The following is a 23,448-nucleotide window of genomic DNA, read 5'->3' as shown; positions in this document are numbered from 1 at the left end:
AGAAATGTAAGCGGAACTCAGATGTCTCTTTGTGCAGTTTGGAAGCATGTTAACTGGTGAACTTAACTTGCTTGATGATTAAATAACTCTGAATTTGTAAAAGAAGTTGCAATCCCATGAAGCTGTGATTATAACGCTCTTGTTATATCAGACCACCATTGAACATACCTGTGAACTGCACAAAGACAAACAAAAAGGTCTCCACTAGTCTGCAGTAATTGATTCACTCTTAATTTTTGGGAACATCTTTCAATTTCTTTCAATTTCAGTGCAGGACTTTTGGGGTGATGAAAGTATCGGAGCGAAGGCAGCTCTGCTGTTCTGACGTGTGCTTGCGTCTCACCCCCAGTCAAGCCCCCTTTACTGTGTGGACTGTGAGAGAGCGGGCTGGGTGGGTCAGACAGGGTGCGTTTGTGTCCAGGAGGCGGGGGCGGAGGTCTCTTCTTGGACAGGGTGGAGCTGCCTCCCGGTGTGAGTGTAGAGGGAGGGCCAGATGGGGGAGGAGCTGGAGGAGCGATACATAAAACACATGAGGTGATGCGGGCCGCCCAAGAAAATGTCATCCTGTTAAACCCCCCCCCCCCCCCCCCCCCCCGAAAAGAAAGAAGGGAGAGGATAATGCACAACAAACGGTCTGAACAGATATACAACAAACACGTTCCGACCGGTTCATGAATAACGGGACCCCGAAGCACTAATTGTTCAATAATAAGAGAGAAAAGTAGGATGAAAGCAGCTAATAGAGAGCTCAGCCAGAGAGGAATCAGCTGTGGATGAGGGTTTACAGCTCAAGGGCGGTGGGATAAAAAAAAAAATTAAATCCATGTAGGCGAGGAAACAATGAAGGGGAGAATCAGCTGGCCCACATGGTCCCATTGTTTTACTTTAAATAAAACACCACCGCCCTGCAAACGTGAGCTGTTAAACGAGCACACACCCGAGGGGGGGGGGGGGGGGGGAATGTAAAGAGTAAAGGGGGAGAACATAAAACCGGGATATTCACTGATGTATGGTCGAGTGCCAGCCAGTGTGGCGTAGTGCGAATGAGAGCCGAGGAATGCCAAGTGTGGAGCTGAAAGAATAGAGAAACAAAAAAAGAGAAAGAAAAGAGAGCGAGATGAGGAGGGTGGGAGAGAATCTACAGTATGTCAGTCTTAAAAGGAAAAAAAAAAAAAAAAGATCAAAATGAAAAAAAAAGGGGCTGCTCCCACGCACAAGATGTAATCTTATCACTGGTGAGCAGCAGAAAAATAACAAAAAAAAATTGAAAAGAGGGAAAAGGCGTGAGGCCGGCCCACGGGGGCGAGCTGTTCAGCGTTATTCTAGACGTGTGCACGGCGTTCAGCCTCCTACTCTTTACATCTTTATTTTGAAAACAAATCAAACACCACTCGTCTCCAGTGCTACTTGAATTACTAAAAGGTCTAAACTCATATTCCTTCTGGATCTGGAGGTAATGGTTTCTTTTTTTTTTTCTTTATAATGATTAACCTGTTAACAACACCCCCCCCCCCCCCCCCCGAGAGATGCAGCTATCGCATCACTCTTTGCCTGTTTTCTCAAACACGTAGCTGGCAGGTGCACATTTCTTGCTTTAAAGTGGCTAAAAACACCAACAGCTGCAGAAAGAATCAGTGTTAATTAATTAGAGACAACCTCGCCGTCCAGCTAGAGACGAAAGCGCCGACTTTTTTTTGTTCGTTTTTTTGCCCTGCGAGTGTTGGTGTGTCAAAACCTCCTTGAGGGACCCAGTGTTATCTTTAATCCCAATAGGTGCAGCGACAGCACGCCGGGCGCGTTGACGAGGTGCGCATCTGGCTGCGCTCACACACGCCCGACTAACCGCCGCTAACCCGTCCTTCCCCCGCGGCCATGTTTTTCCGAAAAAGGTTCGCCGCGTAAGCAGTCTTCCCGACACCTGTATCCCGCCCTCGGCTTCGGGGGGGGGGGGGGGGGGGGGGGTGTTGACAAATTGCATTCCACTGCAGGGAGCGTGTTTGCGTGTGCGGGGCTGACGGCGCAGAAGGAGAACAAAGTGGTGAGTAGGCATTTTTTCGCCTCCTCGTCCCCGTGCTGAAACTTTAACCGGCCTGATGAAGGGACGGTTTCAAACACTATCTCCCTGACAGCGGTCAGATACAGCATTTGCATTTCAGGCGGGACGAATATGATCTCCTATAGAGTTTACCCACTATAAAACTAAACAGCGATAAACAAAACTGTAAATGCAATGCGGTAACGCAGCTCGGGAAAAAGCCCTCGGAGCAGGCCGGTCTGACCTTTGCCCTGGTTCCTGGGGGGCAGCGGCGGCCCGTCGGCCACAGGGGAGGAGGTGAGGTCGGTGGAGGCGCTGTACATCTGGTTGGTGAAGGCGCTGTAGGACAGGCGCTGCTGCTTGTCCCGCTGGCTGATGAAGCCCGGCAGGGAGAGCTTGTCGTGGGGGGAGAGGCTGGAGGAGTGGCAGAAGCTCTGAGGCCTCGGGGAGCGGTCCTTCTTGATGGGACTGGGCTGCAGGGGGGGGTGGGGGGAGGGGGGGGACATGAGACAGTTGGGGACGGAGCCGATGGATGATTCAGGAGGACTGAAGTGCACGTGGTCACGTTAGAGGAGGAGATGAATACATTTTAACACAGTCCACGTAGGAGCTCTGTATGCTAAGCTAAGCTAACCACATGCTGGCTGTAGCTTCATGCGAGAGCGGTATTGTCCAACCTCTGCAAGAAAACTATAAAAATATAAATCTAAAAGGACCAACTTTAAATCCACGTGACCTCCTTGACAATGTGATGTCAAATCCACTCTTGAAAGCTCCCTATTACGTAACAGAAAAATGTAGAACTCAAAACGTCTAACGAGCACGTTAGAGAAAAAGCTTTGCTCTTCAACTCTGTGAAAATGACATCATAGGACTAGTTGATGCTGTAAAAAGGTTGAAAATTAATCTCTACTTTCAGAATAGATTCATTTCCAATGTTAATATTTCTGGCCCGTTCTGGCGGCTCGATGAAAAAAAAGCTGAGGTAATTCAAGCCGGTCGGACCTTATCGTCGAGGTCGTCGTCGCTCTCGTCCATCTCCTCCAGTCTGAGGCTCCACTCGTACTCCACGTGGATGTGGGGGTTGAACTTCCCCTCCGCGGCCTGCACCAGCTAAACACACGCAAACTCAACACTCGCCTTCATGTGAAGAACAGATACTATTCAGGGGCCGTTATCGACCAAATGGGAAGCAGCAATGAAATGAAATCAAATAGCGTGCCAATATAAAAATCTCTAAACAGGCGCAGCATGAACTGCGGGTGTATTTTAGCAGGGTTCAGTCTGCTCTGGTTATGATGAATTAACCAGTATACAGAACTGCAACAAGCAGGCAGCATGTGTTATATTCTGTCGTTTGTATTTATGAGAGATTGCACACTGCATTCAAAATGGCTTTCTTTCATCTGCACGGTCATAGCAGCGTTATTAATGAACATACAGCAACAATTACTTCCACTCTGCTGTCACTGTTGCTCGAGGCGGCAGCCAGACTGATTTGACTGCCATCTAGTGTTCTGTATCGGCCGCCATGTTTAATCAGCCGCGTCCTTTTTCTTCTATTTCTCTGGATTCTTTAAACCCCCTTTTTTTTTTTTTTTTTACAATTAAGTATTTTTCTCGCGAACATTCAAAAAAAGAGAGACACCAGCTGGGCTGTGTTGTACTTACTGCCTCCTCACACTGAGTGTTCCTCAGTCGCCTAGCAACATCCAGCGCCGTCTCTCCGTTCTGATTGGCTGAAGGGGGAGATCAACAGTTAGGAGTCTGCGTACGTGCGTAAGGAGCACATCAACGGGAGGAGGTGACTCACTGATATCCGTGGCCGGCTTCCCCCTCAGGAGCAACTTCAGGCACTCGGGCTTCTCGTACATGCTGCAGTAATGAAGGGCCGTGTTGCCCCACTCCGTCTGCTTATCCAGGTTACCGCTGGGGGAAGACACACACACACACACAGCAAGTCAGGACACAGCTTTCAAGCTGAGGGGGGGGGGGGGGTTCTACCTGCAGCTTCAGGTCAATGTTTTATTTCCAATGATTTAGCGCGAGAGGAAACAGGATTTTTTTTGTCGGCTGTTTGTTCAAACATTTTCTTCTATTTTATTTCTCCGTTCGTTCCAACTTCCACCTTCCCAGGTTAAATCATCCATTTAGCTCTCCTGCAGCTCTCGGGAAAGGACAAAAGGGAATTTTCCCAAATGGTGAGAGAGAGCCGATGCACGTATGAGCACAGCGATCAATTAATGAGAGGCTCCCACTTCCTGCAGACGGAGCAGTGGTGGGTAAACAATTGAACAGAGGAATAAATTAAAGGCGAGGAAAAAGTGCTTGACCCATTTCTGTTTTGCCTTGTGGGAACGAGAGCTGAGCTCCGCAGCGCTGAGCCCTCCCCGCTGCACTTCCGCTGCGTTTATCACGGAGGCCGAGGCGGAGGAGAAGGAGGGAGACTCGCAGCGGGCAGACGGATCGCATTTGACACCACACACAAAAAAAAAAACGCCGTTTAGCACATCGCGCGTCTCTGCGGCGCCGACGACGTTTTTATGCGCTATTAAACTTGCACACAAAAAAAAAAAAAGGGCCTAGTTCTGGTTTTGGTGAAAGGAAATCCCACCAGGTGGTTCAAAATGTACCTGTTCTGCACAAGGAAGTCCACCAAGTGCAGGGAGGTCTGGTCAGCCGTGCGTACGGAGTAGTGCAGTGCCGTTTCTCCGGATTCCTGCAGGGGGCCATCAAACACAGCAAAGACACGGTGAGACCGTCTTGGGCAGCATCCATTCTGTATTCTCTCCCTCTCTGTGTGGGTCTCTTTCAGCACTTAAACAAGCTGCGGTAAACAAAATGGCTCCTAAAATATCATTTCAGCCGGCATCAAGCTTCAGATTTGCACATTTCTGGAGGAGCATCTTGCAATAATTCCAACCAATCAATGCAAATTAAAAACTAAACTAAATGTAATCTCTTCAGATGCGGTTTTAAAGATGGAGGTAAAAGAAAAAACAATGTAGGATTATATGTGCTGTGTATTTGGATCTATTTTTGCATCTATAGGCTAGAGGTAGGGCTCTACGTAGTCACGCAGGGAGGGGGAGGTGGGGGCCGGAGGGGATGAAGCTAAGCTGTCGGCAGCCATTCAGATGTACTGACAACAGCAGATCAGATATCGGTGAGTCAGACTTCACTGCGCAGACAGCAGCAGCAGCAGCAGCTCCCTCTGTCAGCGCTCCACATCCTATTTCATTCTGTCGCCGCCTCTGTACACTTAATTCTTTATTAGAGAACCGCCATGACTGCGTTATAAAACCGTGACCCATTTATGTCAGACCAGGTCTGATCACCCGCGTTTGTTTACGGGGGGCCCAGCGTCCCCGCCGCCCGCCGCTCGCTGTTTTAACTTCCAGTTCGGGGCCTGAAGCCGGGAAAAGCCGAGAGGAACCCTGAGAGGCTGGAACACGGAAAAACTGAGGCGCGAATTACGTCGCCCCCCAGAAGTGGTGTGAGCTCAGAATGAGAGATCACCATCTGCCGGTGAGCTTATCTGGGTGACTCTGAATCGTCCAACTGTTACACCCATCTCTACCGGCCAAAAGCCTTCGCCCAACTGGTAGAAATGTGTCAAGTGTTAATTGTCCGGCTGGCAGTGACCCGCCGTGAGCTGCATCAGCTCTGGGGTTTGGAGTTCATTACGAGATCAGCGCGTGGGACGAGGAGGGTTCACATGTGGCCAAGATTCCAGGCAACATAGTAAACTAAATGTCAACGTCACACGTTGGGCCATCTTGGCCCCGAAAAGAGCGACCAGATCGTGCTTGAAGTATGCGATTTTAAAAAGGGGAAAGGGTGAAAGAATAACCAGAGGAGAGAGGGAGGGACTTACCTGTCCGACCTCCGGGAGCGGCTCCATGAGTTCGACCCCCTCGGCGTAGACCTGGATGAGGGACAGCAGGTCCCTGGACTCGACCGCCTCAAACAGCTCGATCATTTTGGCGGACGCGGACGTGCACGTCTTCCTGGCGTACTTGTGGTCCACATACTTGGCGTTGATGAACTCCTTCCTCACCGTCCTGCGGAGGTCGGAGAAGGAATTCAGCTGATGGGATGCTCGGCCAATCGGGTTCTCGCCTTTTTCTTTCTGGGCGTGTACTCACATGTCACTGGATGGAGTGGGCTTCGGTGTAGGGGAAGTGAGGTTCCCCTCCATGATCTCATTGAAACTACTGTTCCCTACGTTCTTGGCCAGCTGGTGGAGAAAGAGGAGAAAGTCGGCATCAGATCGCAACGGCAGACACTTTGCATGCATCAAATCCCTGCTCTCTGCAGCCTTCCAGCTACTCTTTCATTTCTAATGTTTCACTCCAGGTGAAAATAAGTAAAGGGCGTAAAGGGCTGCTGCCTCGAGAAGTCATTCATTCACTCGGTGGACCGTTTCTGTGACTCACCAAGAGTTCTGAGGTTCCGAGCTTGTCGAGCTCCATGGACTGGATGCGGGAGATGTGGACTCCCATCTCTCGGTGGATACCGGAGCACTCGATGCAGGTCAGGATCCCCAGGTTGGTGGACAGCCACTTCGGGTCTACGAACAACATCAGAACGTACGTGTTGATGCTCCCGATAACCCACAGTACATGGAAGCTGAAGTATGAAGCAGTGCCAGGTAACCCCAAAAGCTCCATATTGCAAATGACTATTCTATATAGTATATATAGAATATATATATAGTTTTGTTATGAAACCCCTCAATGACTGTGCCGTCTAAACGAATTCTTATGTAATGTAAATGTTAATTATTTAATAATTTGTGTCACTTTGAACTGATTTACATCATTATTTATTTCATCAACTGCAGGAGGCAGGTGCAGCGCATTGCACGACCTACTGCCAGGCAGAGACCGCACGCACGCTGCGAAGTAGCGGCCGCTGAAGGTCACCGCCCAATCTCCTGATGCAACCTGGGAGATTTAAGCGAGCTTTAAAAGCTTTGTTGGTCGTGAACTCGCCGATGCCGTGGCGACGTTGTTCTGTTTCGGACCCGACAAATGAACACAAGGGTGGACACAGGGCCGCAAAAACGAATGAGTCATACACCGAAACACGGGCGAGAGTCACGCACGCACACACACACACACACACTTTCACAACGCGGCGAACACAGGCACAGCGACCTCTGCAGCCGCTTAATGCCAAAGCTGCAAAAGCTGTTAGAGGAAGATTTTGGGGGGGAGAAAAATCGAATGAGACGGAATCGTCCTCTTTCCGCCGAGGCCAGAATATGACAAAAGACGTGACCTTCGGGAGTCAAACCAACGACCTTGCAAACTGCAACAGTTATGCCATCGCTTGAAGAAAGGAAACCCCTTTGGAGCGTTTGATTGAAGAAAAACAGGAATTTAGACAGGAAGCGGGGCTTAAACTCCACATCTGGAACATGTGTTGTATTGAAACCACGCACATGAATGGCCAAGGACATAAAGACTTATGACCTCGTCCTCTCGTGGGGGTCGACAGAGCGCGTGTGTGACTTATGTAAGAATGTGATGTAATGATGTTGTTTCTCAAAGCGCAGAAATGTTTTTTTTTGTTGTTTTTTTTTAGCCCTCAGAGCATAAAATCCTCCATTCAGTCGCTCGGTGAGCTGCTGTGTGTGCTGGAAGAGAAGAGAGTGTGTGTGTGTGTGTGTGTGTCTGAATATCTACGCCACTCCTGAATGCTGAGTCCTTGCTTCCCAATGTGGGGGGGAGGATCAGGATCAGGTTGTGTCCTGAATGCTAACCGCGCCTGTGCACACGCACACACATTTGCAGCTTGTTCCGTTACCGTCGGACCGGAGCCGTGACATTGCAAAGAAATCCAGATTCGTGCGTGGCTTTAAAGAAAGAAACTGCCCACAGTGAAATAAGAGGACGGAGACGTCCTGAAAGAAAAGGGGGGGGGGGGGGGTCGGCTAAGCGGCAACAGGAAGAAGATGTGTGTGATTCGGTGGCCTCTCCGGACACACAAGCGGCAGCGGGCACGCACCTGAAGCTCCGCAGTCGCAGCAGACCTCGTTGCCCGGCATGCGCAGCACGTCCTCTATGATGGCTTTAGTCAGATCCTCCAGACCGTCCTCGCCGCCGCTGCTCTGCTCGCCGCGAAACGCCATGTTCAGGGCCTCCTCCTTGCTATTGGTCAGCACCGAGATCCAGCTGCATAAGGGATCACATCATTAACGCGTTATGTATATGTATTTATTTTAAAAACAGATGCTGAGCAGACGCGTTTGTGTGTTTACTCGTATTGCGCCTGATATGTGCTGCTTGTTTAACTGAGGGGAAGCGTGATGGTGCAGAGCAGGAGAACTTATGGAATGCTAAACATTACATGGGGAAATGTCACGAAGCCCGAGCAGCCAGATGCCTCCCAAAGGAGGACGGAGGCATGCAGGGGGACAATGAGCCAGGTGCAGCCATCACAAACGAGTATTACTGGCCGTTTCCCTGAACACAAATCTACTTTCGGATTAACTTTACCAGGAAATAACATTGGATTACATTGTTGTAAAAAACAAATTAAATGTGTAGGTAAGAATGACAAGCTTTGCTTGCTTCTGAAATGCTACATTTAAATTTAAAAAGGGGGGGCTGTCCGGTGATGAAAACTACAGCGATGCCGACCGAGATGTGACAGCATGGAAACATCAGTGCGAGGACGCAACAACCTGCAGCTATTCTCTGTGGCACCTCGCTTTGTCACTTCCTCTCTCTTCATGCGCGAGAGCTTTCGGCGCAACAGGTCGACTCACCCCGCGAGTGACGTACTCACATGACAAACTCCTGCTCATCCTCGGCTTGGAAATGATATGTCCGGTTATCTGTCGAGTGCAGAAGGGGAGGACGTTAAGTAAGCAAATTTCTTATCTTGCGTTTTACAACAGCAGAAGCAACCGCCGGCGCGCGGCACCTTGAAAAACGTGACTGGTCCGCGTGCCGTGAAGCGGTTACGCTTCCACAGATTGGATTATAAAAACACGGGAGTTTTTCTGCAACTGAAAGTGTTCTGTATGTGAAACTCACGGGAAATGAGATCAAAGCACTTCCTGTCCTCAGTGCTGGGCTTGACCTGGCAGGTGAGCAGGTTGAGTTTGACCGGCTGCCTGTTGGACTGTGGAGAGTAAAACACTTTCAGGGTCAATATCAGAATTCAGTCTTTTGTGCGTTTTTGTTGTCAACTTGTGTTCAAAACCAAATCAGAGGATTCGTGTTGTTCACATGATCAAAGCCGCAGGGTCGTGTCACTTCAGGAACTTCTAAGAAACTGGACTTGTAACAAGGGGCCCAGTTGGCACATGTGGGCTGAGCATTGTCTCCTGCCAGCGGCGGGGAGGGCGCGTGCTAGTGACACGCTAACAGGCCGCGATGAGCCGTGGCGCTCGGCTGGCCTGCTGGCCTCCCGCCACATCGACTGGAGTCACCCAGAGTTCAGCTGCCAAAAAAAACGAGACCTGAGAAACGAGGGTAAGCGCTCACAGAGCGGGTCGGGCTCAGGCTCCTCCATCGCTCAGACTAAGGAAGTTAACTGGTGAACTTTATCTGTCAAACTGTCAATAATTAAAATCCAACCAGGATCTTCTTTACGATGACAGAAATCAAAGCCCTCTGTGTGATTCATAACCAGTAATGAATGCTAAATAATCCGGTGAGATGTGTTAAAAAGATAAGTGTCTGATCTGAAACCTTCTGGGACCGATTTAAGTGTTATTTATTGATGGTGCAGTAGGAGTCGGGGACACGGATTAGACCTCATTACAATGCACTGAAGCCACTGCTGAACAGATTGTGCTAAACTCGAGGTGGTTCAGATAGACATTCTTTTTTTTTAAAATTATAATTATAATTTTTTAGATTCCCGCCGTCCACATTGGAGAAAAAGCAGCTGCACATGAGAGCAAACGACCGTGAAGACGAGCCAGCGTATGTACAGTACGAGGTGAGTCACCGAGGCGCAGCAGGCGGAGGGGGGAGGGGGCGACGGCCGATGGGAAGTGGGGGGGGTTGCCATGACGACCCATCTATGTCAATTCCACTCTGCTAGCCTCCAGATTGAGAAAGGCCAACACAACCTCACCGCATGATGTTTTCCCTTTGATCCGCACAGTCAGAGTGAGAGTGTGTGTGTGTGTGTGTGTGTGTGTGTGTGTGTGTGTGTGTGTTGGACTCACTGTGGCATGAGAGATGGTGAGCATGCCCCCCTTCACTGAGCACTGCCTCCTCTGCCACACCTTCCTCAGCCTGTGAAGAAGAGGAGGCACATGAGGTCAGGCCCGATGACGTCTTTCTTTCCGGTGGTCTCTTTAAAAAGTGCAGAGCGAGTGTCGCTGCGACGGCGGCGATTTTTTCATTTTGATTTTTTTTTAAATTGACCGTCTGCTTACCCGTCACTCTTCTTCAGCAGGTAGCCTTTCTTCTCGCAGCCAAACTCCTTGTTTCCCTGCAGCTGGTGCATGCTGTAGCCCCCCTGCTTACTCTGAGAGTCCTGCGTGAACCCACACAGACCGACGTTTAGCACGCGGGCTGCAGCCAGAAGCGGCGTCCACGACGCGCAACGCCGACACGCAACGACACTTAGAGACACAGGACACCGCACGCTGCACACGCTCATCCTCCCAACATCCACGTACGGGCTCACAAGCAAACTGTGAAAAGCATGCTCCGAAGCCTCTAAAAAGGCCGAACCACTCAACCGTCAAGCAGAACAGACTGATGCCGGCATGCTCCACGTGCACCTGCACTTACTCTTCTAGACTTGATTCCGGACAAGCAGAAGGGAGAAGAGGGGAGATAGAAGGGGGAGAGGTGTGAATGATCCGGCTCGGGGCGCAGGTGACCGACCGGGTGTGTGAAAAAAAAAACCCAAAAAACAACCCCCACAACGATCCCCGCGTGCCGCGTGACTCCCTAAACGCGGGGAGCTACGGGGGGGGAGGTGTCAGGTTAAGCGTGAATGTGTCGTGCGGAGGAAAGCGTGCTCGTGTCTCTGGGGGAGAACTCGGGCAGTGGGGTGCTCTCCACTGAGCAGCCAGTGAGGCACAACACTGGTCAACCAGCAGAGCCTACCACACACTGGCTACCAGCATGGTACAGCACTGGGCACTCGCTCTGTGCTGCAGGAGGCCCGGTGGTGGTGGAGGCGGTAGTAGTAGGAGTAGTAGAGAGGAGGCGCGGGGGGGGCCCGGTGTGAGTCCGAGTGCGAGCTGCCTACCTCCTTCTGGTCCAGCTGGAGGGAGGACTTGATCAGGTCCCGCAGGGCGGTCAGCTGCTTCTTCTCCTCATCCTGAGTCTGTTTGATCTGAGGGGAACAAACGCACCAATGAACCTCCAGCCGGCCAAGTTCAAGTTCTGTGGATGGCCCCCCGAGTGTCGGCTTGAAGCTCTTCTGTTGGACTTCCAGGCGTCAGCGTCTCGGGATTCGTGAGGTTTTAAGAGTTTCCAACAGATTCTGAACATGAAAGTTTTGGCAGATGTTCCACTTTCCCTCATATAATAACTGCGGCAGCATTATATTCCGATAGAACTGCTGATTCAGGGGAAAGAAGAGCAGTGCGTTCAGTGGACCTGATCTTTTTCAAAAGTTTTCCAATCCTACGAATCTCAGCACAAAATAACTTTCTATTTCCCAAAACGTATTATAATGCCTACATACAACTTTCATCCAGTAATGTATTTTAGGGCTCCTTTTATTGAAAGTGTCTGATACAACACCCGGGTGGCTAGTTACCTTTGCTACGCTAAACAGCATCAAAGACATTTTTATTGAGAACGACATCACCTTTTCTCCTCGTCTCCTCTTTATCGCATCACGATAAGCGGAACTAAGACTAAGTAAACTAAGTGTACATAAAACACAGAGAAGGAACCGTAAAGATGTGCGTATTTACATTGTAGAGATCCGCCGCCAGCTTCTCGATGTACTGCTTCAGCTTATCCGCCGTCTTCAGGCCATCTTGGAAGAAACTGGAGGACGGGAGAAGAGCACACGTGACTCTCACTGACGTTATGGAATCAACACGAGAGACAAGGGGTCCGTTTTCTCGGAATCACTACTTGGCAAGTGTCCGACGCGCCTCTTTAGGCCACTGCGAAGGTCACACACACACAGAGAGAGGGGGAGATTGGTGCAGTTCATGTTTAATGTACAGCTCCCCCCTCCGAGGCCCGGAGACGCGGACATCCTTGTAACAGTGACTCAGCTCGTGTGAAAAGAGATGCGTCTGTGAGCAAGTTGAGCTGCGAAATGGACCTTCAGAACTTCATTAGCCGCCAACGACAGAGGATTTCTGTTAACTTTTGAGGTTATCGAGTCTTCTTCCTTCTGTCCGAGAGCCTTTAATCTCGTCCCTCTCCACGCATTGCTCATAGCTCCACTGCAGCTTTTTTTTTTTCGGGGCGTCAATGCCCAGGTTGGACTGATTTGAGGGTGGGGGGAGGGAACATATTGTTTTGTTCCCGGTGTTGTGACGGGGCCTAGCAACGCAGAGAGAAAAATGTGTCATTCTGTCGCGGAGGGTTTGTGAGCCGCGCGGTTCTGGCACTGGGAGGCGCCCACTTATTTACCCACCAAACCCCACAGCTGTCAGAACACATCTGTATGACGACCTGTGCATATTCATGAGGCCTGTACACACGGCCCTGCACCCAAAAGATCGGTGACTCATAGAGGGGATAAAAAAAAAAAAGAGGGAACAAGATGCAACCGTTTGCTGTGTTTTGAAATAAATGTATAATTTGGGTGGGGTGAACACAGCGGGGGACCTTCACACTTTCGGGGTTCCAGGGGGGAGGGAGGGGGGGGGGATTAGGGTGGTACTTACTTGCACTGCGCGTGGTAATACTTAATCAGGTTCTGGAGCAGGTCCACTCCTTTCTTGGTCTTGATCTCATTTACTTTGATCAGGTACTGCAAAGCAAAGAGAGTTGCACAGCTCAGCCAGAGGTTAAAAGTCAGGGTGTGATTGTTTTGTTTTCTTAGTTTAATGATGCACAACGTGGCAGAGCTGTAACACCGAGAGAGAGAGAGAGAGAGAGAGAGAGAACACTTTTCCTCATGATAATAAGCGCTTCGTGGAAGGCTTTGATGCACGAGACTGCGTTGACACTGCGGGAGTGGGGACCAGACGGGTAAACACACTTGCAGAACGAGAAAAACACCATCGAGAGTGCCACGATCCAAATGAAAGGTCAGAGAGGAGGACGGGGATTATTTCACATTGTAAACCGGACTCGGCTCGGCTCGGCCTGGGTGTCTCGAGAGTCAAAACAAACGAGGAGTCTTCAGACAGGGCTCCCTCCGAAACAAAACCAATACCAGAGGATCTTAATCTAAAATAATCCCGCAGCGTGCCAATCCGCGGAGATTTACGAAAAGACGCGCGGCGGGAAAAAAAGGGACCGCTTTCAGCCGAATTTAATCTGCGACACAAAAGCTCTGCGAAGCCAACGCGGCGATCTGCTCCTCACATGCATGTGTGTGTGTGTGTGTGTCTGTGTGTGTGTGTGTAACGTACGCATGAGCGCATTCTGCATGTGTGCGCGCGCGTGTATATATATATGTGCGCGCGCATGCGTCGCCCCCTTCGACCCGGCTGACGCAGCCTGATGGATGGGAGATAATCCCCATTTTGTGCCGGCGCCCCGTGTGGGTTCAGCGTTTCCGGGGCTCTTTTGTGTGACACAAAGCGGCTGCTGAGCACCCGACTTTTCAACTCGGCCTCACCGGCGGCTCGGGGGTGAAAAGAAAAAAAACGGTGAGGAGAGTGAGAGCATCCTGCAATCTGGTAATTGGGTGACGCGGAAGGGTGAGAGAGAGAGGGGGGGGGGGGGGGGGGGGGAGGGGGTGCACACACACATACATAGAGAGAAATGAGGTTAAGTGGGATGAACAGATTGTACCACTGAGTCACACACACACACACACACACACACACACACACACACAACCATGATGACTGTCTGATCCGTGATGTTTGTGGTTATTAGATGTTCTTCTTGGTATTGGTGGAGCATCTTATTTTCCCCAAAAAGAAGAACAATCATTGAAACGCAGGACCATCACAAAGCTTTGTGGATTACGCATCGCAAAAACTAGGTCAGATTAAAGGTGTGAGGCTGCAAAAATGATTTAGTTGACGGCTGATTGTTTTGTTATTAATGTGTTACAGATTTAGTCAAGAAATAGTCCAATAAAGTATAAAAAATGCTGGAAACTATTTCTTGGCCATTTTACTTTAAAAAAAAATTCAAATCCATCCAGAACCCACTTGTCATCAAATGGTTGATTGATTAAACTTGCGGTAATAATTTGAACTCTTTTAGTATCTTAGTGACATACAACTCACTATCTGGAATATGGAATGAGGACCTGCTTATTGGTTTGATGGTGACTCAAACTGCTGGATTGGATAATGGTGAGATGATTTATTCAATACAATCCTATATATATTGAATACATTATATAAAGGAAATTAAATTAAATGGAGAGAAAAAAGACAGGGGGGTAAAATCGGTGACCCTAAAGAGTAACAGAAGCACTTATAACAGAACCCTCTTACTGCTTTTTGTAGGCGAATTCTTCAAAAACACACAGTCATCTAACTACCGTTTACAGTGAGGCTGCCTCAGGAAACCACAAAAGGCCTTTTGTTCGACGTGTTTACCCCGAGACCGCCGGCAGGCACTTGCTCAGACGACCCGTGCAGTCCTGTGAGGACCCAACGAAGCGCCATCAGACACAAGCCCGCCACGCTGCGCATAGAGGGGAACCTTTAAGATCACATCTGGACTCCAATTAACCAGGAAGCCAATGCTAACGCTAACGATGAGCGATTCACGCCGACGGTTCACGTTCGTTCTGGTGGATTCGCTTTTAAATCAACGCCACCGACTGTACTTTGCTTCTTGGAAACGCCGCTGGGAAGAGGCAGGACCAGCGTTGAAGGGCACGAAAAAAAGTTCCGCGCTGAATAATTCACACAACTAACAGCAGTGGTTGGTCCATTATGTAATCGGAGTAAAGGACCCTGGCGGGATAGAACAGCGAGCGAGGCGTGGGCGTCGCCGCCCACCAGCAGAGAGGCTTTTCTGGCAGAGCCGAGTGACTTTTTACAGTTTGTTCTGATCCTCTTGGGCCCGTAAAGACCTCACATTTGTTTTACACTTTATTCAAGCTGTCAGAGTTCTTTAACTATTTGATACCGAAGAAAACTAAAAAATAACGAGTTCACAGAAACATCTGAAAACACTTGAAAGTACGAGCTGCTCAAATGTCTGACTTGTGACCATTAAGGGGGGTTTTGTGCTGTATTTTCTAAATCACATCCACTGACACAGAATCATTGTTAAAAATAGCTTGTTCATGATTTCCTGCAGTTCTCCCCCCGACATGTGAAGCTGCACAAGAGTTTCTATAAATTATTCAAATCGTCCGAGAGAGAAAAAGTCATCTCAAGCTTAAGGTCTCCTTTAAAAGCAGCTGGTGAAGAGGACTTTACATATATTTCACGTTATTGGGTTTCAGTAAATGGGCGCTGCGAAGAGGGAACACGAGGCAGGGAGGTCGGTTCGAGGTGACACAAGTCATAAAAGGTGCCACTTTTCAGAGGTTATACAGTGAAATCAATCCTGACTGTCCATAGAAGAAGAAAAAAAACAGCGATCCACTTGAAATGTGTGCCCTGAAGGCAACATTACATCATGTCCAAAACGTACAGATGTTGACAGCAAACAACAAAACATGAACTCCAAGGTTTATTTTTGGGACGCCCAATGAGACGCCATCATGAAAGGGGATAATGGGGCAGCACGCAGTGGTTGTACCGTGGGAAGTTAACCTCTGACCCGCCCGGGCCTCTCTGGCTCTCGCTCGACCCCGAAAAAATAGGTCCGCAACCTACAACAAACGACCTACCTCGCACATCTGGAGCTGGAAGAGACGCCTCTCCTTCTCCATCTCCTCGGCGATCTCCGCGCCGGTGATCTCGGTGCGGATCATCCCGTGCTGCTTGGCGTGCTCGCGCTTCTCCTTCTCGATCTTCGTGCTGGCGGAGGGGAAGAGGACAATTTACCAGTCCGTTCCAACGCCACGTGGTCGTGACCAGCTGGTCGGTGAAAATGCGCGGCTGATTATCACACTCACAACTTGGCCTCGTAGTCCTTCCATGCTTTGTCGAAGGGCTTCTTTATGTCCTGCAGAAACACACGGGGGGGGGATGGGGAGGGGGGGGACTAGCATCAGCTCACTGATTACGCCTCTTTCTCGTACCGTGGACCTCTGCCGGATTTACAGTTTCACAGCGCCAGAGTCTCTCTGGTCGCTTCTCGCCTTACACTCATCACACAGAGGTTAATGGAGAGATGTGCTGAGGAGGCATATATCCCCCCCCCCCGCGCCCGAGAGACATGGATAAAGAGAGAGAGAGAGAGAGAGAGAGAGAGAGAGGGAAAGAAAGCGTTCTTACCCCTTTCACGCCTTTCAAATCGCCCTTCAGCAGCGAGTCCAGGGTGAAGATCACATTGTGGCTGAGGCTCTGCAGCTGGAGGACACACAGAGAACACGGCGGGGGGGGTGGGGGAGGGGGGGTGTTACAGTGGAGCAGTGGTATGCGTGTAGCTGAAAGCTTGATAAAAACACACATGATCGATCCGCAGTGTTGAAATAAGTGACGTGTTCCGGCTCCACACAGATCTGGCTTGTATGCAGAGGTGCGCGCTGCTGGTCCATTGAAGAAAAGCCTGCCGCCAACAGCTCGGGGGGGGGGGGGGGGTCGCCCCGGTTCTGCTGAGCAGCTGTTATCGTGAAGATCGGCAAGGTCATCTACTACAGCGCTAAGCATTTAAGTCCCTGTTGTTGTTGGCCGAGGCCACGCAGGCGGCGCTCTGGGGGGGGGGGGGGGGGGGGGGGGGGAGTGAACTGCGCCTAATGGCCGGTAATGTGCTTCTTAAGTGCCCCGTCTTGCGTACGGCCGGTGTCGGAATCAATCTGGCACTTGGCCGGCCGCCGGACGTCCCGGAAGCCGAACCTCTTCTAGTAAACCGGACGAAAACAAGGGACAAGGCCAAATGTGTCAATCAAATCGATAGAAGTCGATACCGCTGGCCGGCGGCATCTAGGGCACGAACTATTTGTCAATTTCTCATTTGCTCGCACACCGGGGGTGGGAGGGAATTGAAGTCTAAAAAACACACTCAATAAAACATGGGGGGTGGGGACAGCAGAGTTTCACTGCAACATGCAGGTAGCGTCAACAGGTGGCTGATTTAGGAAGCTTTTATGGACACACACACACACACACACGTATTTCAGGAGTCTAATCTCGCTGTCAGCAAGGACGCAGCACAGGACGAGAGAGGAAGAGCGCCGGGCTCCTCTTGGAACAACAATCACTCCCGCAGCAGTCAAACAGGACGCATTATTCAACAGGAACGTCAGGGGGGAAACAAGGAGAGAAGACGCTTTTTCAGCAGGAAACGGGCCGCAGTCGAGCTGTACCGCCCGACCGCGCGGTTTGTAAACCCCCGAGGTCGCCGGTTTCACTACTCGACGACCTCTTCACCTCCTCCGCTTCCTCCTAAAAAAAACCCCCCCATAATCCTAATCCCAGCCCTTAAACCCAAATCCTAAGCCACTTTACGGACGAGAGGAAGCGAGGGAGAGGATTTGTCTGCGGCGCGTGGAACTCACCAGGTTCTTCAGCAGGGCGGACAGCTCCTTGGTGAGGGAGGAGAACTTGACGAAGGCCGTTCCCAGGTCCGGGTTGTCCCGGCTGATGAAGTTGCCGCCAAACTTGTCCAGGGCCTGAGCGTAGTTCTCCTCATTCTGGACGTGGTCTGCCGGGGGTCGGGGACAGAGAGGTCAGGTCACGGGGATTAGCACGGCTACGCGGCGTGCTCGTGGCGTAATATCAAACGGGTACCGAACAAAACCTTCAAGGACCAAAAGCCCGGCATTACATTTTGACAAAGTTGACTTGATCCCATCAGAGGATTTCCACATACTTCTAATTCACTAGTGACTCAGAACTTTAACATCTCCCCAGAATAAGGAAGGAAACGTCATTCTTCGTTCTAAACAACAGAGTGGAATTGGTCATCTAAGATCTCCCTGTTGTGTTCATATTAACACAGATGTGGTTCTCCTTTTTACACAAGCGATCCACCAACAGACACATGTGACCCGAACCCGTGATTTCTGATCCAGAACCAGCTGCTCCAGTTTAAACATTTGGACTGTACTAAGTCATCCACGTGTCAACATAACGCGATGTGTGGGTCTCTGGGCCGGTGAGGCGCTGCAGGAGCCGTCAGTCAAACAGAGGCACCCATCTGTCCCTGTCGTTAAGTGAGGGGGGGGGGGGGGTCACGTGACACGTGCAGCCTGCAAAGCGTTGCGGCCACTGTGAACTCTCAAATGAAATCTGATCGGGGTTGCAGTGACACTGGAGACAAAGGAGGTTGTGTCCTCTCTGTAAGGATAATATAGTGAAACTACATCACATTGTGATTCCTATTTGTAGCTAAGTAAATGACTATCGTACAACTGCTACAGGGGACTAAAGAGTCCTTTCAGTTGTTGTCACGAGTCTCTCATCCCGAGAGTCAAAATGAGAAGGAAGGAAAAAAAAAAGAAAAAAGAAAAGAAAATATCTGAAACTGTCAATTTTCCAGGGAGGAGGCCCCCTCTCAAAAGAACACTGGGTGGAAAGTTACTGCGACAAACAAAACAAACTCAGGTGCTGCTCTCACAGGACGCCATCTGTCCCAAACAAAGGAAAATTCAATCCTCATCTTTTATTAAAGATATTTAAGAAACGACTGGGCTCTCCTCGGGAGGAGGAGAAGGGGGGGGGGGGGGGTGGTTGTGAGAACAAAGGCGACAATAAGCCGCAGCCCGTCCAGTCTCACCTTGTCCTGAACTGTAGATGGCCTTCACGGATTTCTTCACTTTCTGCAGGGACGTTCGGTCCTGATCCAAAGCCTGGGGGGGGGGAGAAGAAAGAGAGGAGGCGACGCTGTTAAAACCTCTTTTAAAACCGTCTCCTCTCAAACAAAATACTGGACAAGAGACGGCCGACGTGAGGGATGAAAGGGAATTGCTGGGCGCGCACGCCGCGTTGGGCTGATGCACGGCGCTAACAACGCGGCGCCAGACCCCAGCGTGGCACGGACCCTCATCTCACTGCCGACCGCTGGGGCAGAGGCCTTCGTCCTCCCTTAACAGGCAGAAGCACCAGGGAGTTAAAATTATTGACCAATGCAAAACAGAATGTAAACACTTCCTCGATCACAACACATTTAACAATGACGCATTTCTATTTTTAGAGAAAAGCCGCGGCTCGCGTGACCTTTTGAAACTGGATTTACTCGTCACTCCCCCCCCCCCCCCTTTAAAAAAACAAAAAACAGCTACGCAACAGGGAAAATTCCTCATGTGCTCTTATTACTGCAGAGTACGTCTGATGTTACACCGCATTCGAGCATGCTGCATGCTTTCATTGTGGCCTGAAACCCAAACACAGGGACGTTTTATTGTAAAAGCCTTTTGTGTTTTACAGTCTTTTCTTTTTTTCCGGGTGTCTTATGACAACCTTCTCCAAACATTTTCATTAAATTCCCTCCCGTTACCTCCTCGGTGCAGTTCTCCTAACTAAAAGTTATTGCACTTCTTTCCATGTCATGGCCTTGAAAAGTTTTTAGTTCTTTATTTTAACTTGGGGTATTTCTCTCCCTTTTTTTAAATAAAAAAAAACTTCATATTGGACTAACTTTCCATCAGCGACCTTCACGTTATGAATGTGGTGCGTTGTTGGAGATAAAATAAACACTGGACTCTGTTCTGGAGCCACACGAGTTTGCTTCGTTATCAAATTATCTGGTGAACTCGCAATTGTTTGATTTTCAGCAAAAAGAAACTGAATAAGAAATAATGTTGAAGAATTGTCATTTTTGCAACAATGTTCACAGTGCGGCGATGAACTCCAAAACGTGGTTTGATTTGCCCAACAACAAGCCCCTCGTGACCTTCACAAAGCGGAGGACGCAGCAACGCTGAGGTTCCAGCGTTCCTTCATCTCTCAGCAACGATGTGAAGAAACGTCTGGTGTGACCTCCGCACAACGCATTTCCTTCACTGCTGAAGAACAACACAAACCCACACCTCCTTACCCCTAATTTAATCTGACAGTGCGATCATTACACATGCAGTTCATGTAAACCAGAGGGAATGCGACCATAACTCTGCCGCGTCCGCCCCTAATAGTGATAAACACACGGCAAAAAGCGCCGCTACATCGAGGCCGGGTGGTTAAAAGCAGGAGCGCACACAACAGAGGCTAATTGAATTTCACAGCATAATTAAGCTCGTCCTCGGCCTCCGCTGGACACTTTTAAATGGCTCTCATCCCGCCCCCCCCCCCCCCCCCCCCCCCCACCCATATTATGGCAGCAGTAGTTGTGCCGCCGCAGGGCCCTTTTCTGCCGGGGCTGAGGCCTTTGATCCACCCCCCCCCCCCCCCCCCCTCCAGCCCCGGGCCCACGAGCACATGGGAACAGACGCCGCTGCCTGCGACTTCCCCACGGCGCCTCGTTATGAGGCCCCGTGTCTGTTGGGCTCCACGGAGGCCCACACGGGCTCGTGCCAACAAAAAAAAAAAAAAGAGCTCACAGTGAAATGATCTGGACCGGTGTGTGACGTGTCTGCAGACGACGATCGTTCCGATCATGAAAACCAGGAATGGATGAAATGATAAAAAACCGCGCTAAAACGCCGCTCCGGGGCGCAAGCAAAAAAATTGGTGGGAAGATAAACAATAAGCGTCTGCACGTTGGCCGGCGCCATTTCAGGGGTAGAGGTGCAGAATGTCACTGTGGTTTGTGGAAGGCGTCGTCTCTCGAGAGAAGAAATCCACCTCTGAGCGACGTCCACGGCGAACATTCTCTGCAAAGCCCTTTGGCAAGAACGCATCCAAGCGCAGCTCTCCAAAAAAGCTAGAGGGCTATTGAATATCGTCACATGTTTTTTTTTTAGTTTTTTTTTTTTTTTAAATCAGCCAGGAAACAACGAGGAGCCCGACGGTGCCAAAACATCGGAGGTCGCTCGTCGTGATGAATGTGGACCATTTGTTTAGTGAGCAGTGACACCAAAGTACATTTTGTTATTTGTTAGTCCACGTGTCAGCGTCAGAATGCTTTTAGGAGAAGTCGGTCAGAGACGGAGCAAAAAAAGGTCAAGGGTCAGATTTAAGGAGGCAAAGTGGCGGTGCCTCGGCGAGTACGGATTTTGCAGAGAAATGGGTCGGCCATAAACGCCCTTTAAACCTCACAAAATGTCATAAATGATGTCATAAATGATGTCTATAAATGATGTTATAAATGATGTTATTAATGAGCGGACAGAAAAGGCCTTTCTGGCATTTTGTCCTGCTCAAACATGGTTTTAAATAAATGTTCATTTATGAAACAAAAAAAAAAAAGTGTAATTCTGTGATGAACAGAATTTCAAATAAAAGACAACAGATTTTATTATTCCGTGATCCATTTGACAACTGAGGACAAAATAGAATATTTTTGTCTTAGGTCCACTTGGAGCTTAAGAGACTATTTCCTCACAGCCCTAGTTTCTTATTCCATTGTCCGAAACCCCCTTAAAAAGTGACCCGTGTGTGGCCAATGGGTTAATGGGGCCGGCTTCCTGGTTCCCAAACAGCCACACAAACACGCAGTCATGCCCGGGGGGGGGGAGGGGGGTCAAGAATAAAAAAGTATGAGAATTGGCGGCGTGAGCGACTTGGCATGACCGACTGCGTCACGCTTCCTGCCCCGGGGCCTTATCCTCGACTCAGCAGCCCACCGCCGTTTCCCCTGCAGCCGTTGCTTTGACAGGAAGCAGGAAGCGGCCCAGGGCTCGGGCGGCGTCCCGCCCGGGGTCGCCCGCCCGGGGTCGCCCCCCCCCCACCTCCCCCCGTCTAATGACACCGACTGCTGCCCGCTGACAGCTGAGGAAATCGAAGAAAAAAAACAACAAAAAAAAACAACAACAACACGCTTTTTTTTCTCGTCCTCGGCTGCGCGGTTACCAAGGCGATGGGCTCTGCCGTGCCTCACGCGTTGGATCCACACTCTCCTCCCCCCCCCCCCACCCCCGATATGCTTAAAAATTCCCTCGAAAGAAGAAAACAGGAAGGGGCACAATCACCGAAGGGCTTCCCTGCAGACGGCAGAAAAAAAACATCCGCAGGGGCATTTTGGGAAGGGACGGAGTGTGTGAATTAAAGCCACACGACTTGCCTCCAACTGCTGTCTAGATGAAGAAGCAACCCCGGTGTCGGGTCAGCGTGTCGGTCTGTGGAGTGTATGTGGCGTGACTCAAGCAGGAAGGGTGGGGAGCGGCTTTTTTTTTTTTTTTTGGCAGGAAGCGAGAAGAAGCACATTTCTTTCTCTCTCTCTTTCTGGGCCTGCAGCTCTCAAAGTGGGATAGGAAAAAACGAGAGGATGTAGAATTTCCAAAAGCAGCTGAGGTCAGCTGACCTTTTTCTCACTCACTCACACACACACACACACACACACAGAGAGAGCGTGATCGACTGACTGGGATTTGGGTTAAGAGGTGTGTCCAGGTGACTACATGACCGATGTGATGCCACCGGACTCGAGAAGATCAAGTGAGACGTCGAGGTCACCAAACACGAAATGGGCTTTTACTGGATGGACAAATCCAGTAACCAAACTCTCGTTTAATGACGCCATTTCTTGCTTTTTACATTGAGTGCCTGCAACCGGCGGTGTGAGGACGGCGTCCAGGCAGCGGCGTCGCATTCACACCTCTCTCTCTCTCTCTCTCTCTCTCTCTCTCTCGCTGTCAGCCCGCCACTTGTTTCCAGCGATGTGCAGGTTTCTTCACGCTCTCGCCCACACGCGTGCTGCATTTGGGCTGCGCTCGCCTCACGTCGATAAAGCGGCAGGAAGTCCGAGAAGACACTGATTGCGAAAATAAAATATGTATTTACACACGGATGCCTAAGCATCCTCTTCGGTTACCGACTCCTGAGAGATGTGAAACTGAAAAAAAACGCACACACTTTAAAGTCGGGGATGGTGGAATTTTAAGAAATAGATGTAAAATACCAAATGATGTAAAATGTATTCAGTTAAAAATAGGAAACTGCTGCAAATAGAGAATGATTAAATCGAGTTGAGTCACTGACAAATCATTAAAAACACCCGAGACCAAACAACAGCAGACAGACTATGTACATGTATATTTAGAAAAATCTCAGGCTCACCGGACAAACAAATCAACAACTGTGCTTTCGATATGAAACCCGTCGTCATTCACTCACAAACCACAAAGTGCACTCAGGAGCTGCTCTGCAGCTTTCACTCACACAACAG

General features: G+C 49.9%; 1 protein-coding gene across 5 annotated transcripts in view; it reads right to left on the bottom strand.

Moving 5' to 3' along the window:
* Nucleotides 1-23,448, bottom strand: part of asap1b (ArfGAP with SH3 domain, ankyrin repeat and PH domain 1b) — a 34,681-nt gene that overhangs the window by 2,797 nt on the left and 8,436 nt on the right. Inside the window, exons 2-24 of one of the 5 annotated variants that reach the window (XM_037455898.2) lie at nt 18,964-19,036; nt 17,744-17,889; nt 16,521-16,595; nt 16,199-16,248; nt 15,971-16,100; nt 12,879-12,964; nt 11,946-12,021; nt 11,270-11,356; nt 10,804-10,812; nt 10,443-10,543; nt 10,230-10,299; nt 9,085-9,172; nt 8,834-8,882; nt 8,051-8,217; nt 6,475-6,608; nt 6,184-6,275; nt 5,913-6,099; nt 4,669-4,754; nt 3,849-3,964; nt 3,707-3,774; nt 3,041-3,148; nt 2,280-2,508; nt 1,004-1,072 (exon numbers count right to left, since the gene is read on the bottom strand). In XM_037455898.2, coding sequence (XP_037311795.1) covers nt 1,004-1,072; nt 2,280-2,508; nt 3,041-3,148; nt 3,707-3,774; nt 3,849-3,964; nt 4,669-4,754; nt 5,913-6,099; nt 6,184-6,275; nt 6,475-6,608; nt 8,051-8,217; nt 8,834-8,882; nt 9,085-9,172; nt 10,230-10,299; nt 10,443-10,543; nt 10,804-10,812; nt 11,270-11,356; nt 11,946-12,021; nt 12,879-12,964; nt 15,971-16,100; nt 16,199-16,248; nt 16,521-16,595; nt 17,744-17,889; nt 18,964-19,036 — 2,296 coding nt within the window. Of the gene's footprint in view, nt 1-343; nt 506-1,003; nt 1,073-2,279; nt 2,509-3,040; nt 3,149-3,706; nt 3,775-3,848; nt 3,965-4,668; nt 4,755-5,912; nt 6,100-6,183; nt 6,276-6,474; nt 6,609-8,050; nt 8,218-8,833; nt 8,883-9,084; nt 9,173-10,229; nt 10,300-10,442; nt 10,544-10,803; nt 10,813-11,269; nt 11,357-11,945; nt 12,022-12,878; nt 12,965-15,970; nt 16,101-16,198; nt 16,249-16,520; nt 16,596-17,743; nt 17,890-18,963; nt 19,037-23,448 lie in introns of all 5 variants that reach the window. The other 4 variants (XM_037455896.2, XM_037455899.2, XM_037455897.2 and 1 more) reach the window with 4 other exon arrangements.

Source organism: Pungitius pungitius, chromosome 19 (genome assembly GCF_949316345.1).
Source record: "Pungitius pungitius chromosome 19, fPunPun2.1, whole genome shotgun sequence".
NCBI lineage: Eukaryota > Metazoa > Chordata > Actinopteri > Perciformes > Gasterosteidae > Pungitius > Pungitius pungitius.
Note: the sequence above shows the minus strand (reverse complement) of the source record. Positions and strands in the feature narration are given on the sequence as shown.